Source organism: Phoca vitulina, unplaced genomic scaffold, assembly GCF_004348235.1.
Source record: "Phoca vitulina isolate PV1807 unplaced genomic scaffold, GSC_HSeal_1.0 scaffold72, whole genome shotgun sequence".
Lineage (NCBI taxonomy): Eukaryota > Metazoa > Chordata > Mammalia > Carnivora > Phocidae > Phoca > Phoca vitulina.
The window spans coordinates 6415773-6427759 of NW_022589775.1; the positions used below are offsets into that span (position 1 = coordinate 6415773).

At 46.7% G+C, this 11987-nt stretch overlaps 1 protein-coding gene across 11 annotated transcripts in view; it reads right to left on the minus strand.

Annotated features, from left to right (window-relative positions):
• Positions 1-11987, minus strand: part of TIAM1 (TIAM Rac1 associated GEF 1) — a 372168-nt gene that overhangs the window by 111070 nt on the left and 249111 nt on the right. For all 11 annotated transcript variants that reach the window (XM_032393263.1, XM_032393261.1, XM_032393257.1 and 8 more), the window contains one exon: positions 4003-4450. In XM_032393263.1, coding sequence (XP_032249154.1) covers positions 4003-4450 — 448 coding nt within the window. The remainder of the gene's footprint in view (positions 1-4002; positions 4451-11987) is intronic.

Here is an 11987-nt window from a genome sequence, read left to right on the forward strand (position 1 = left end):
AAACTAATGAGACAGTCACAATAAAAACCTCTCAGAGATTTGTGGCAAGGTGGCTTTAGGAGATACCCTCCATCGTCACCTAAACATGAGGCTCACTTTAATAGTAATTACTAGCTGAACATTTACTGCCAACTAATCAAAACCAATTTCAGGGGAAGCCTGTGTCCAACTTTATGAGTCTTTCTTAACTCTGTCAGTTTTCAACATCTTAACCACCAGCAAGGGCCACACTTTAAATGTGAATAGCAAAGTCCTTGAAAGTACAATCTACGAGTTTTCACAGAAAGCTACAATACGAGTTTTCATAAAGCAAATTTGCTTCTATGTGATTAGCAATGTGGAATGATGGGGATCGATGGAAAAGTCCCATGAGTTCAAAGGCAATGTCTCCCAGCCCATCATATTTCACATCTGTAGGTTAACAGCTGCTGAGTGCAAATCCCCAAACTCAGCTGAATGCCATGTCCACTCGTGTCACAATTTCTCCCTTGGCAGAGTTTCCCAAAAGCTTTCCTTACAAGTCTTGTCGTATGGTGCTCCTGAGCTTTATGATTTCTTCATCGCTGTCTTGGTCTCAAGAATTCAGGAGTTTCAATTCTTCTTTCTACCTATTCAAGTTATATTTACTTTGTCCTTAAAGGCGAAGTCCCACATTTTCTATAGTATTTATTGTTAAAAAGTAAGATGTTAACTATGTGAGTATTTTTAGCCGGGTATTTAGTTATCTACCTATCTATCTATCTATCTATCTATCTATCTATCTATCTATCTATCTATTTAGTGTTGGGCTAAAAAGTTGCATACACATAATTCTGCCCCAACCTTATTCTTCCCATAATCCCTGTTATTGTGAAGGTCTCAGGTCTTTTCAGAAACACACATAACATACTACAGAATCATCTGTACCTATTTTCACTTCTTAAGCTAGCATAGATTGAGAGATAAATATAGGAAAGGAAATGGAAAGGGGATGCTATTTTCCTCCAAATCGGAGGTTCTTGAAGTGGGGCAATTTTGCCCTTGAGGTCAAGGACATCTGGTGGTGTCTGGAGACATTTTTGGTTGTCACTGGGTGTGGGGGGAATGGGGGAAGGTGGGTGCCACTGACATCCAGCAGGTAGAGGACAGGGATGCTGCTAAACATCCTGCTATGCCCTGGATAGCATCCCCACAACAAAGAATTATCCGGAAAATGTCAATAGTGCCCCTGTTGAGAAATCCTGCTCTAATCTTTAGGACTAACACGACACTAATGATTAGCAGATTCTGAACAGAAAAGGAGCAACACAGCTGTACCATAGGTTGAGGAGAGAGAATGAAGCCTGTGGATAATGAAGGGGAGCCATCCACAAACCTTGGCATGTACAAACGTTGAACATTTTACAGTCTTCTCAAATTGCTGTTTTTATAATTTTGCAACGTTGGTTTACAATCACCCATGACAGTAGGTGGTTAAAATCGGCTTTTACTCTAATTTTCTGCTTGTTTCGGTGTGAAGATTAACATGAAGCAGCAAATCCAGGAAGCACATCTCCCTGAAAGCAGTCCATTTGCCTTCACCTTCACTTGAACGTCATCTGTATGCTCAGGCGGTTGCCAAAAGAGACGCCCCAGAGATTAATTCTAAATGAAATCTTTTTTTAAAAAAATTAATTATTCTGTCTAAAGTGGAAGAATCTTTGGAGAAATCTACCCCACAGCTCCCAAGCACTCTGCTTTTTTATTTCTCCATATCCAACGGTTGCCAGGAAAAAAGCAGCATGTTCTGCCTCTGAGTGGCAAGGACCAGCCCCGAGCAGGTCAGCATATAATGGGAACTCATCAGGATTAAGAAATGAAGGGCTCAGTGGCTCTGTGTTCTGGGCCTGGATCCTGACAGACTGTGTCACTCAAATCTGGGTCACCAAGAACGGGAAGGCTCCCTCCTCTAAGGGGCTCTTGACTTGTTGCTCCAAGATGTTGCACCCTGCCTTCAGGTACCCTTTATTCTCTAAGGCAATGGCAGAAACAAAACAATGCCCTCTTCCACGTGCCAAGGAAAAAATCGCCTAGTTATTGTTAGTCTATGTCACTAACACTGGTGTTCTTAAATGTAGTGTAGGAATCACCTGGGAGGTTTGTTTAACACACCAATTCTGGGCCTGTTATGGACTGAATTATCTTGCCCCAAATTCCTATGTAAAAGTCCTAATCCGGTACCTCAGAATGTGACTGTATTTGGAGTAAGAATCTCTACAAAGGTAATTACAGTAAACTGAGGTCACAGCAGTGGGCCCTGATCCAATCTGACCACTATCCTTCTAAGAAGGGGGAATTTGGACATAGACAGGCAGAAGGGGAAGGCCATGGGAAGATACTGGAAGAAGACAGCCATCTAGAAGCCAAGGAAGACAGGTGTCACACCAACCCCACTCCCACCTTGATCTCTCCCAGCTTCCAGAACTGTGAGAAGACAAATTTCTTTGGTTAAACCATTCAGTCTGTGGTACTTGGTTATAGCGGCCCTGATACAGGGCAGAGGAATACGCCTTCATTTTTCTGCAGGAATGTGGGCCTGGTGGTGAGCTACCGTGACCACAGGGACTGGATCTGGGAATAGCAGAGCAAGGAAATAGAAGGAACCTGGGACCTGGATGACTCACAATAACTTCAGATGGTCTACCTCGGATGGACGGGAGGGAAATCAGTTCTATCTCACTTAACGCATCATCATTGTGGGTCTCTGTGACATGCAGTGAAACGTATGGTCTAATTAACAAGCCCCCCTCCTGTCTCACTGACATACTGAAGCAACACCTGGCACTACCAGTAATGGGACCAACTACACCTTGCTTGCCCTGCAGGGGTTGGCCTGCGCATCACTGTGCAGACTCTAGAATGTTCTGTGCCTCTAGGATTGGATGTCCTCACACCAACAACAGCTAATGAGATTGAGTATCAAATGGTCTAGAGGGTACACCACACCTGGGAAGCCCAGACTTCCTCCTGTGCTTGTCCTTCATGCTTCTTTACCTATTGAACCTGTCCTGCCATGTCCTAAACCAGTTTCAAATTTGGCTTGTGCCAAAGAAGATCTAAGTGGGCTGGGCTCCAAGTATTCTTTTTAAGACACGGAGCTCACAAATGTGTTACAACTTTTATCCTACTAAGATGTATGTAGACATGCACAATAGTATATACACATACTTCAAAAGTATGACAATGAATTGCAACATATAAAAGTATTATGCTTTTAATGAAAAGGCAGTGATCTCTCCACATGTGTATGTATCCACACACACACACGCACACACACACACACACATATTCACAATGTGACCGTAAAATAGTTGCTTTGTCACAAACCTAAGATGGTTCAGACATTCTATTAAGCACTAGGCTGAACCTTATGAAATTAGTGATATTCTATCATTTTTAACCGAAAGAAATGGTCATTTCATAGGATTCAGATGAATAAGTTTGCATCCAAAACAGTCATTTTAGGACATACTTCATTAACATGAATGATTAAAAAAAATTTTTTTTCCTTTTGGAACATGTCCCTCGAAACTGTCATCAGAAGCAGCTGTATATATAAGGAAACTCGATGTGCGGCGCTCATCTGGCTCAACTGTGAACAAGTAAAGAAAACAAAACAGTGCTGGTGCGGAGGGGGACGTGAGGAGTTACTGAACAATCAAGGAGCAGAAAGTTCCCGTTAGGAGAGATGATTACGTTCTGGACATCTGCTCTACAGTCCACGATAGAGGCACGCACACCTAAAAATGTAAGCGGGGAGATCTCATGCTAGGCATTCTCATCACAGTGAAACAGAGTTGGTTAAAATTGGTATAAAATACAAACGCCGTGTCATCACAAAACATCCCGCGGTGCAAGGTGCACCATGGCGCGCAAGGTGCACCATGGCGCGCAAGGTGCACCATGGCGCGCAAGGTGCACCATGGCGCGCAAGGTGCACCATGGCGCATCACGCACGGGGCGAGGGGCGCTCCCTCTCCTTACCTTTCAAGGACACCCAGTAGTGCTTCCACTTCCGCCGGGTGGCCGACTCCACCTTCTTGTTCTTCTTGTGCACCAGGAAGTTCTTGACGGCCAGAGCCCCGGCCTTGCGCACCGTGCCCTGCGCGGCCGTGAGCAGGATGTCTGACTGGCCCGGGGAGCTCAGGGTGCCGCTGCTCTGCTCGTCGCTATGCGCCGAACCCGCCTCCTCCAGGCTCTCGCTGTTGGTGGTGCTCATCTCCAGCTCCCGCCGGAAATTCTCGTACACCCCCTGGCGGGCCGCATCCCCAGTGGAGCTGCTGCCGCTGTCACTGCCCACGAAGGCGCGGCCAGTGGGGGGCGAGTAGCTGGAGTTGGTGGCATTGGACCGTCTGGACAGGAGGTCCGTGTCGGTGGCGGCCCCTTCGATCCCACTGTCTGCAAACTCACTGCCCTCGCCGGCATTAACATCCTTGGGAGCAGAAAGGGAGAAAAGGACAGGCATCACGCAGAAAAGTAAGCCGGGGACTGTGTAGCCGGCAGAGCTGCAGGGGACCCACAGGGCACTGCTGCTCCTGACCTGTCCCAGACCAATTCCTCCTCAACCCCCGGACCCACACAAACCCAACTTGCCCGCACAAACCCAACTTGCCCGCACAGTGGCTTGGGTAAAACCATGAAGCCGCCCTGGCATGAATGCCAACGACCTGCAACGTTCAGGAAATATATATTAAAAAACAAGGAACACTTCCAAGAGTTTATCATTTATCGGACTTAGATAATTAACTAACTGGCAAATCAGCTATAGATTCTCCCACGGCCATGCTGAGAGAGCTCAACACCCTTTTCCTCATCAGCCTGCCCAAAACGCCGTGAAATTCTGCAGGCTGATTAGCTGTTGCAGGGGTAGGGGGTTAAAATGGATAACAAGGTCTTTGCAGCTAATACCCTTTCTTATAAATAAATAAATAAATAGCCTGGTTAAGAGTCTGTTTTATAATGTGGCCACTAAAATGATAACTAGCGCACCGCCTCACCCACTCACCCAGCAAGGACCCAGGTCCCACGAATAGGCAAGAGTCCTCATGCTGTAATCAGCTTCACTTCTTGAAAACAAGCAGCCTCTCACTCTGCATTGAGCTAAATAAGTCTGTGGGGCCCACAGCTCCAAGGCAGACTCTCCAATTACCTTGCCCTTTCAAAGCCGGGATGCTAGGAGCCTGAAGCAAGTTACTCACTGCCCCTGGGCCAAGTGACAGCTTAGGGCAACTGCCAATATGCGGGGGTATCAATTCCCAGTTTAAAAACATTTGGAAGTTGCAAAGCACTGTCCCTGCTCTCAAGTTGAACATTTCCGGAACACAGGTCTGTTCTTAAATCAGAAGCTTAATTGCTCTAAAGTGCTATAGGCATATCCATAAACAATAATTAAATAATGGTAGTAATCAAGGAGGGATAATGACAGCAATATTGGATAGGCCAGCTCAACGGTCTTACGGATAAGAAATTAGACCGATTTTTCTCAAAGGAAGAGAACAGGAACATGGGTCTGACATAGGAGATGGCAAAGTAATACACAGTTTGGGGATTTAACCACTTTTTGAGCCTTCAGTCGTACAAGCATCCAATTATGGTTCAAAAATGTAAAAACAGACTATTCTGGGTTGGCATAAAAATGAGTGCTTTGGGCTCAAATATTTGCTGAGAGGCAATGGGGCAGAATGAACCAAGCCACAAACTGACACTGTCCTGCACAAGGCCCAGACAGGTGCTGTGCCCGTATCTCTAAGCATCTCACTTGGTCAATTCAAAGTGAGGGCCTCAAACTTCACTTCACCTTCGTCATGAAGAGATACTAAGTGAACGACTAAAAGATGGGCATAGACAGATGTGACAAGCAAGAGGCGACACAGAAAGACAAATGCTGCATGATTCACTTATATGTAGAATCCAAAAATGTTGAATTCACAGAACAGAGAGTGGGACAGTGGTTGTCGGGCGGGGGGGGGGGGTTGTGGGAAATGGGGAGATGGTGGCCAAAGGGTACCAACTTTCAGTTATAAAGTTAATAAGTTCTAGGGGCACCTGGGTAGCTCAGTCAGTTAAGGGTCTGCCTTTGGCTCCGGTCATGATCCCAGGGTCCTGGGATCGAGCCCTGCGTCAGGCTCCCTGCTCAGCGAGGAGTCTGCTTCTCCCTCTCCCCCCACTCATGCTCTCTCTCTCTCAAATAAATAAATAAAATCTTAAAAAAGAAGTTAGTAAGTTCTAGGAATCCAATGTGCAGCATTGTGGATATAATTAATACTGCATTGTATATTTGAAATTTGCTAAGGGAGTAGATCTTAAGTGTTTTCACCATACACACAAAAAAAGGTAATTATGCGAGGTGATGGATGTGTTAATTAACTTGATTGTGGTAATCACCTCACAATGTATACATATATTAAATCATTACATTGTGCACCTTCAAAACAAACAAACAAAAAAACCAACAACAAAGAGAACAGTATGCAAAGGGAGGAAAATGAATAATTTCACAGTAGATGGATCTGGCCAATACTACCTCAGCCAGGTGTTCAAGGTTAACTGGGAGCCCTCCCTATTATCTAAAACTGTTCTTAAAAAAAGAAAGAAAAGAAAAAGCAAGGAGGGAAGACAGCAGCAGGAAGTAGTTAAGAGAGCTTCGGAGGACCAACCGCATTTCCGATGGAGTTCAGACCCCTGGGATTTCGAGGGGCTTAAAGAAACTGTGGGTGCAGCTCGGGGGCACAGCCCCGTAACTGCTCATCCAATCGCTCTGCCATCTGCCATCCCACCGGGGTCATGAAGGACCCAGATCCAGTGGGTAAAAATTCTCTATACAGACAGGAAAACATGGTTAAGAATTCCCATTTCTCCCGGCAGGGACATTGATCAAGTCAATAAGACAATAAGTAACTTTGCCCCAACTGATGATTCAAGACAACCATGAGTCGAGGGAGATGAAAAGTGTGTGAATTTCCTAAACATCTGGATTCATTTTCATGTGTCTCAGTCTTTCCCTGGAAGAAATGAAGGCATCAGTTACAAGTTCCCCTCTAAAATGCAAAGAGGTGAGAAGCGACTCCGTTTAAGACAGGGAGAGAGAAGCTATGCCGGTAACCTCCCTGGTCCATAAGAGAAAGACCTCCGAACAAGGGAAAGAATGGACTCAAGGCATCTTGTAATTCCCAGAGCTCTAGAATAGGAGGGAACCTTGCAAAGCCATCCCCTTGATTAATGGCTGAGGACGCTGGGGCTCAGAAAGTCACAAGCCTGGCTGGTGGCCGACTAGGAGTCGGAACCCACCTTTCCAACTATTATATGGCAGCCCCACTGCTCAGTTGCAAGGAGCACCTGGCCAGGTTCTGTCTAAATAGTCAACCCCATGCCTTACCCTTTTTTGTCAACAAGGCCCTTTCTAGGTTTTCCCAGCAAAAGCTAGGGGACTATCTATCTGCCTTGACTTGCCAGGCAAAGAGCTCAAATCTCAAAGTGGAGATAAAGGGAAGGAGGAGATGAAAGAGGAGGGAAACACGCAGAGACGAGACTGGCCAAACCCTCAAGAGCATGTGTCTTAACAGCCTCTGACTTTCCCACAAACCATTTACCCCTCTACAGAATACCCTGGGGCCTCTATAGAAACTAAGAGTTAAGGCCTTGGTAGACACTCACCTCTCTGCCAGACCTCAACATCTGCTCGTGCTGCTATAATCTTGCCATGGCCCAGGCTCTGTGTGCTCAACTCTGGGATGGCCACTGACTTGAGCAAAGATGTGATTACTCTGGGTAAGAGGCCTGCTGGCCCTAGCTGAGCTTCCATACCCTTGAAGCACACAACCCGTGTAACTGCTGGGGAATGCTCTGGATCTATTATCCAAGCCGACTCCACCTTGTCTCCACAGGCGGCTAAGCAGGCTCAGTGCTAGACGTCCCCCACTGATATGTCACCCAGCCTGTTGGGAAACATGTGCATTGCTCAGCCCCAGCCCCAATTTGGTCATGAAGCTTGCGACGTCCCAAATACCCAGAGGCCCTGGGCTCTAGCATCATGGGAAATGAGGACTACCTAACCAGAGGCGCTATTCAACACCGGAACGGTCAACAAGAGGCTCGCATGCACCCGCCACCTCCAACGTTAGTGTGGGAAAGAATCATCTGTAGAACCATCTACCCAAATGCCTAAGCGCCACACGAGAAATGCAGATTTACAGGGTCTCAGGATCTCTAGTACAAACCAAAGCCAGATACTCTGACACAGAGGCTCTGGGTTCACACTTTGTTTTTGTTTTTATTTTCATGCCAGTTAGCTAACACACAGTGTTCCATTAGTTTCAAGCGTACAGCATAGCGATTCCACATTTCCCATACGTCACCCTGTGCTCACTGGGTTCACACCATGAAAAGAGCAGGCATCCATCCCTCTAAGGCTGCGTCCCAAACGCCCGTCACTCGCAGATGTCAGGATGCCTATCACTGCAATGCACCTCCCAGCAGCTCAGAAGAAAGGCCACCACTGCCACGAGAACATTCCTGGTGGTCATCGTTCCAGGGGGCTCCGCCTCTTCCCCACTGCTCTCTCGAGGACACTTGGCACCTGAGCAAACGGATTCTCCCCATGCTCCGAAGCCCCAGAGAACCACCCCCACTCTTCCCAGCAGCAAGGAATCCAAAAACCAACCCCGGGGAAGCCTCTCACGGGAGCCTCAGTAGTGTCTGTGGCAAACGCGAGGTATGTTCCTTCATACTGAGCGAGGTATCTTAGCACCTGATAGGTCCTAGTATTTAATCACATACTGAGTTCTAACTCAAAAGTCAGAGGAGATCAAGGGAAATGGTAAGACCCTAGCTACACAGAGAAGTGTCTCCCAACATGATGCATGACCCAGTTAGAGACTTCCTGGAAATTACTCAAAAGACACTCTCCGTGTTAGAAACACTCCCCTGAAGAGGCTTCCGATTATACACAACATTCATGGGATAGAGAGGCTCTTAAAGCCTGGTCTCTCCGGGCACATCCTCCCAAGCCAGATTTTTAGAGCACTCACCAGTTTCCATGGCACTGGCAGATTCCCAGCAGGAAAGTACGCACTTTCCTCCTGGATGCTCAAGTGGCCAGCTGTCGCCCAAAGCATGCCTCAGCTGCTAGGCAAGAGTGATCAGTCATCAGAGCAGGACCACAAATGCGCACATGAGCTCCGGTGCTAAAACGGAGGAGGCAGGGAGCAAATGTGAAGCCCGTTCTCACTGTCTTGGCAAACTGAACGGTCCGGGGGCATGAATGGGGCTAACGATACATTGTGGCAGGACTCCAGATGCTTTGCTGGGCAACTTACAAATACTCTGAGGGACAGGTTTTCTGTGTTAATGATAGGTGAACACAGTTTTGAAAAGGTAATGAGCCACACAGGCCAAGGGCCCCGGGACAGTTCAAGGACAGTAAGATCAATCGGCCATTTGTAGTTGTAAGTCGAATGCAATTAGAAACTATTTCATTGGTTACTTTGTTTAATTTCCCTGATGAATCCAGCTTTGCTTTCATATACCTATATAGAGAAGCTTAATAGAGAGAGTTCACTGACTTTCAGTGGGTTGAGGAAATTTCGACCTGCAGAAGCTCTGCATTAGAACAATTTCTGCCTTGTTAAATTCTAAAATACTCCTCCCCTGGTTTATCATCTTCTTATCCCCAAAATTGTTAAGTACCCCCTCCCACACACATGCACACACATGAATACTGTCTTTGGCTCCCAGTGTTCTCTCCTTGGTATATTTGATATACTCTTAGTATACTCTCCCTTGGTAACCTCAGTATGGTCAATACCTATCCTAGGGAAGTTACTCTAAACCACTCTGTGCCTCAGTTTCCCAACCTGTAAAATGGGGATAACAACAGTTATCAACTCTTTAAAATACTCCCTAAGATGCTGTGAAATTGAGTTAGCCCAACAAAGGTTTCTAGAACTGTGCCCAGCACATAGTACCCACTCAAAAGCATTAACTATGACTACTGTCATTTCCACCTTCAGCCTTATTTTCATCTCGGCCCAAGGAGAGAAGGCACTGCCTGACCCCGCTCGCTAGCGGCACTAACATGGAAGGTTGCTGCTCAGGAAACTGGGGAAAACAGGCCGACGAAGGCTGGTGCGAGCCAATGAAATTCTCTTTTAAGGATTTAAACTTCACATTCACAAAAGAGCATCATAACCTAAGAAAATGGTGATATTTTCTTTTTTTTTTTTTAAGATTTTATTTATTTGACAGAGCACAAGCAGGGGGAGCGGCAGACAGAGGGAGAGGGAGAAGCAGGCTCCCCACTGAGCAAGGAGCCTGACGCAGGGATCGATCCCAGGACCCTGGGATCATGACCTAGCCAAAGGCAGATGCTTAACTGACTGAGCCACCCAGGCGCCCCAAAATGGTGATGTTTTCTACACTGTTGATTAATAACTACTGGGCACTATTATAATAATTGCCATTCCTGATTTGCTAGAAATATTGCAGTGTTACTTTTCCATCATTATGAGGCTTTTTTTTTCTTTCCCTCTCCCCAAATGTCCAGCGCTTTTTTGCATTTCGAATTCTGAAGTTTGTAAATTCTACCCACTGGGTCTCCCACTATCACCCCCCTTGCACATGTCCCAACTCCATTTGAGGCATTTCTAAAACCCAGCTCTATTTCCCCCTTCTTCCTTTCCCAAGACAAAATTTCCATGCCTTTTTATGTTTTCAACACGTCTTCCCTTCTTCTCTAATGATCCCCAATGGGAGTGACTCAAAATTTCTCTCGACCCGAAGTTCTTACTGTTGCTAAAAAGGGAGTCAGAAGTAAGTTGGCAAATGCTTGAAATGTTGCTTCAGGTAACTCCAGACTGGGGACTGCCAACATCTAAGTTAATGAATCATCTTCTCTCTTTTCATCTGTTTTTCTATGTAGGTGCCTCAAACCTTGTAGTCATCCTTCTCCTCCTCACTACCCACGATGTATCTATCACATTGTCCCAAGGGTTCTTGTCTTCCTTTCTCAGAGCCACACCCGTGGTTCAGCAACAAGCTCTCTTCCCTCATCCTTCCTCAATGCACCCTGCCCACCGCTGCTAGGTAGACCTCCCAGGAGCCATGTGGAAGGCTCCTCAGCCTGCCTTGCAAAGCCCCCTGCCGGTGTCCAGCCTTCACACTGGAGCACTGGATGGACCTACCAGTCAGTGCAATGGGAGCGCATGCTCCCAACCGTTCCTGCTTCCAGGAATACTTATCCTTTAAGGCTCAGCTCACGTCCCTCCTTTCCACGACTAAAAGACTTCTTTCCCTCCTCCGATTGCTGAGCCAACTTCTCTGCAGCATCTTGTTCCCACACCCCAACTCTGCGCCAAGACACACTGGCCTCTTGCTTTGCCTCAAACACACAGGGCACACTCCCATCTTCCAAATCAGTGGCCAACTCCCTCTCAAGGGAGAGTCTGCCCTCTCAAGGGGGCCAAGCCTGACCACCCTATCTCGAATTGCCTCCCGCATCCCCCATTGCCTTATCTGCCTTGCCCTGCTCTTTTTTCCATAGCATGTCAAGTGCTTATTATGCTCATTGTTTTTTTGCATACATACCCCCATTTCACCCCAAACTAGCTCCGTAAGCTCAGGGATCTTTTTCTGTTGACACATCCCAAAGCGCTAAGAACAGTGTCTGGCATGGAGCAGGCAAGACACTTCAGAAAAATAAACCCACTTTGCAAGGCGAATGGGTGGCTCCATCAGTTAAGGACCTGCCTTGGGCTCAGGTCATGATCCCGGGGTCCTGGGATGGAGCCCCACGTTGGGGCTCCCTGCTATCCCTCTCCCTCTGCCCCTCCCCCCACTCGCGTGCGTGTGCATGCACGCACAGATGCTCTCTTTCAAATGAATAAAATCTTTATTTATGAAGAAAAAAAAGAAAGAAAGAAAGAAAGAAAAGAAAGAAAGAAAGAAAGAAAGAAAGAAAGAAAGAAAGAAAGAAA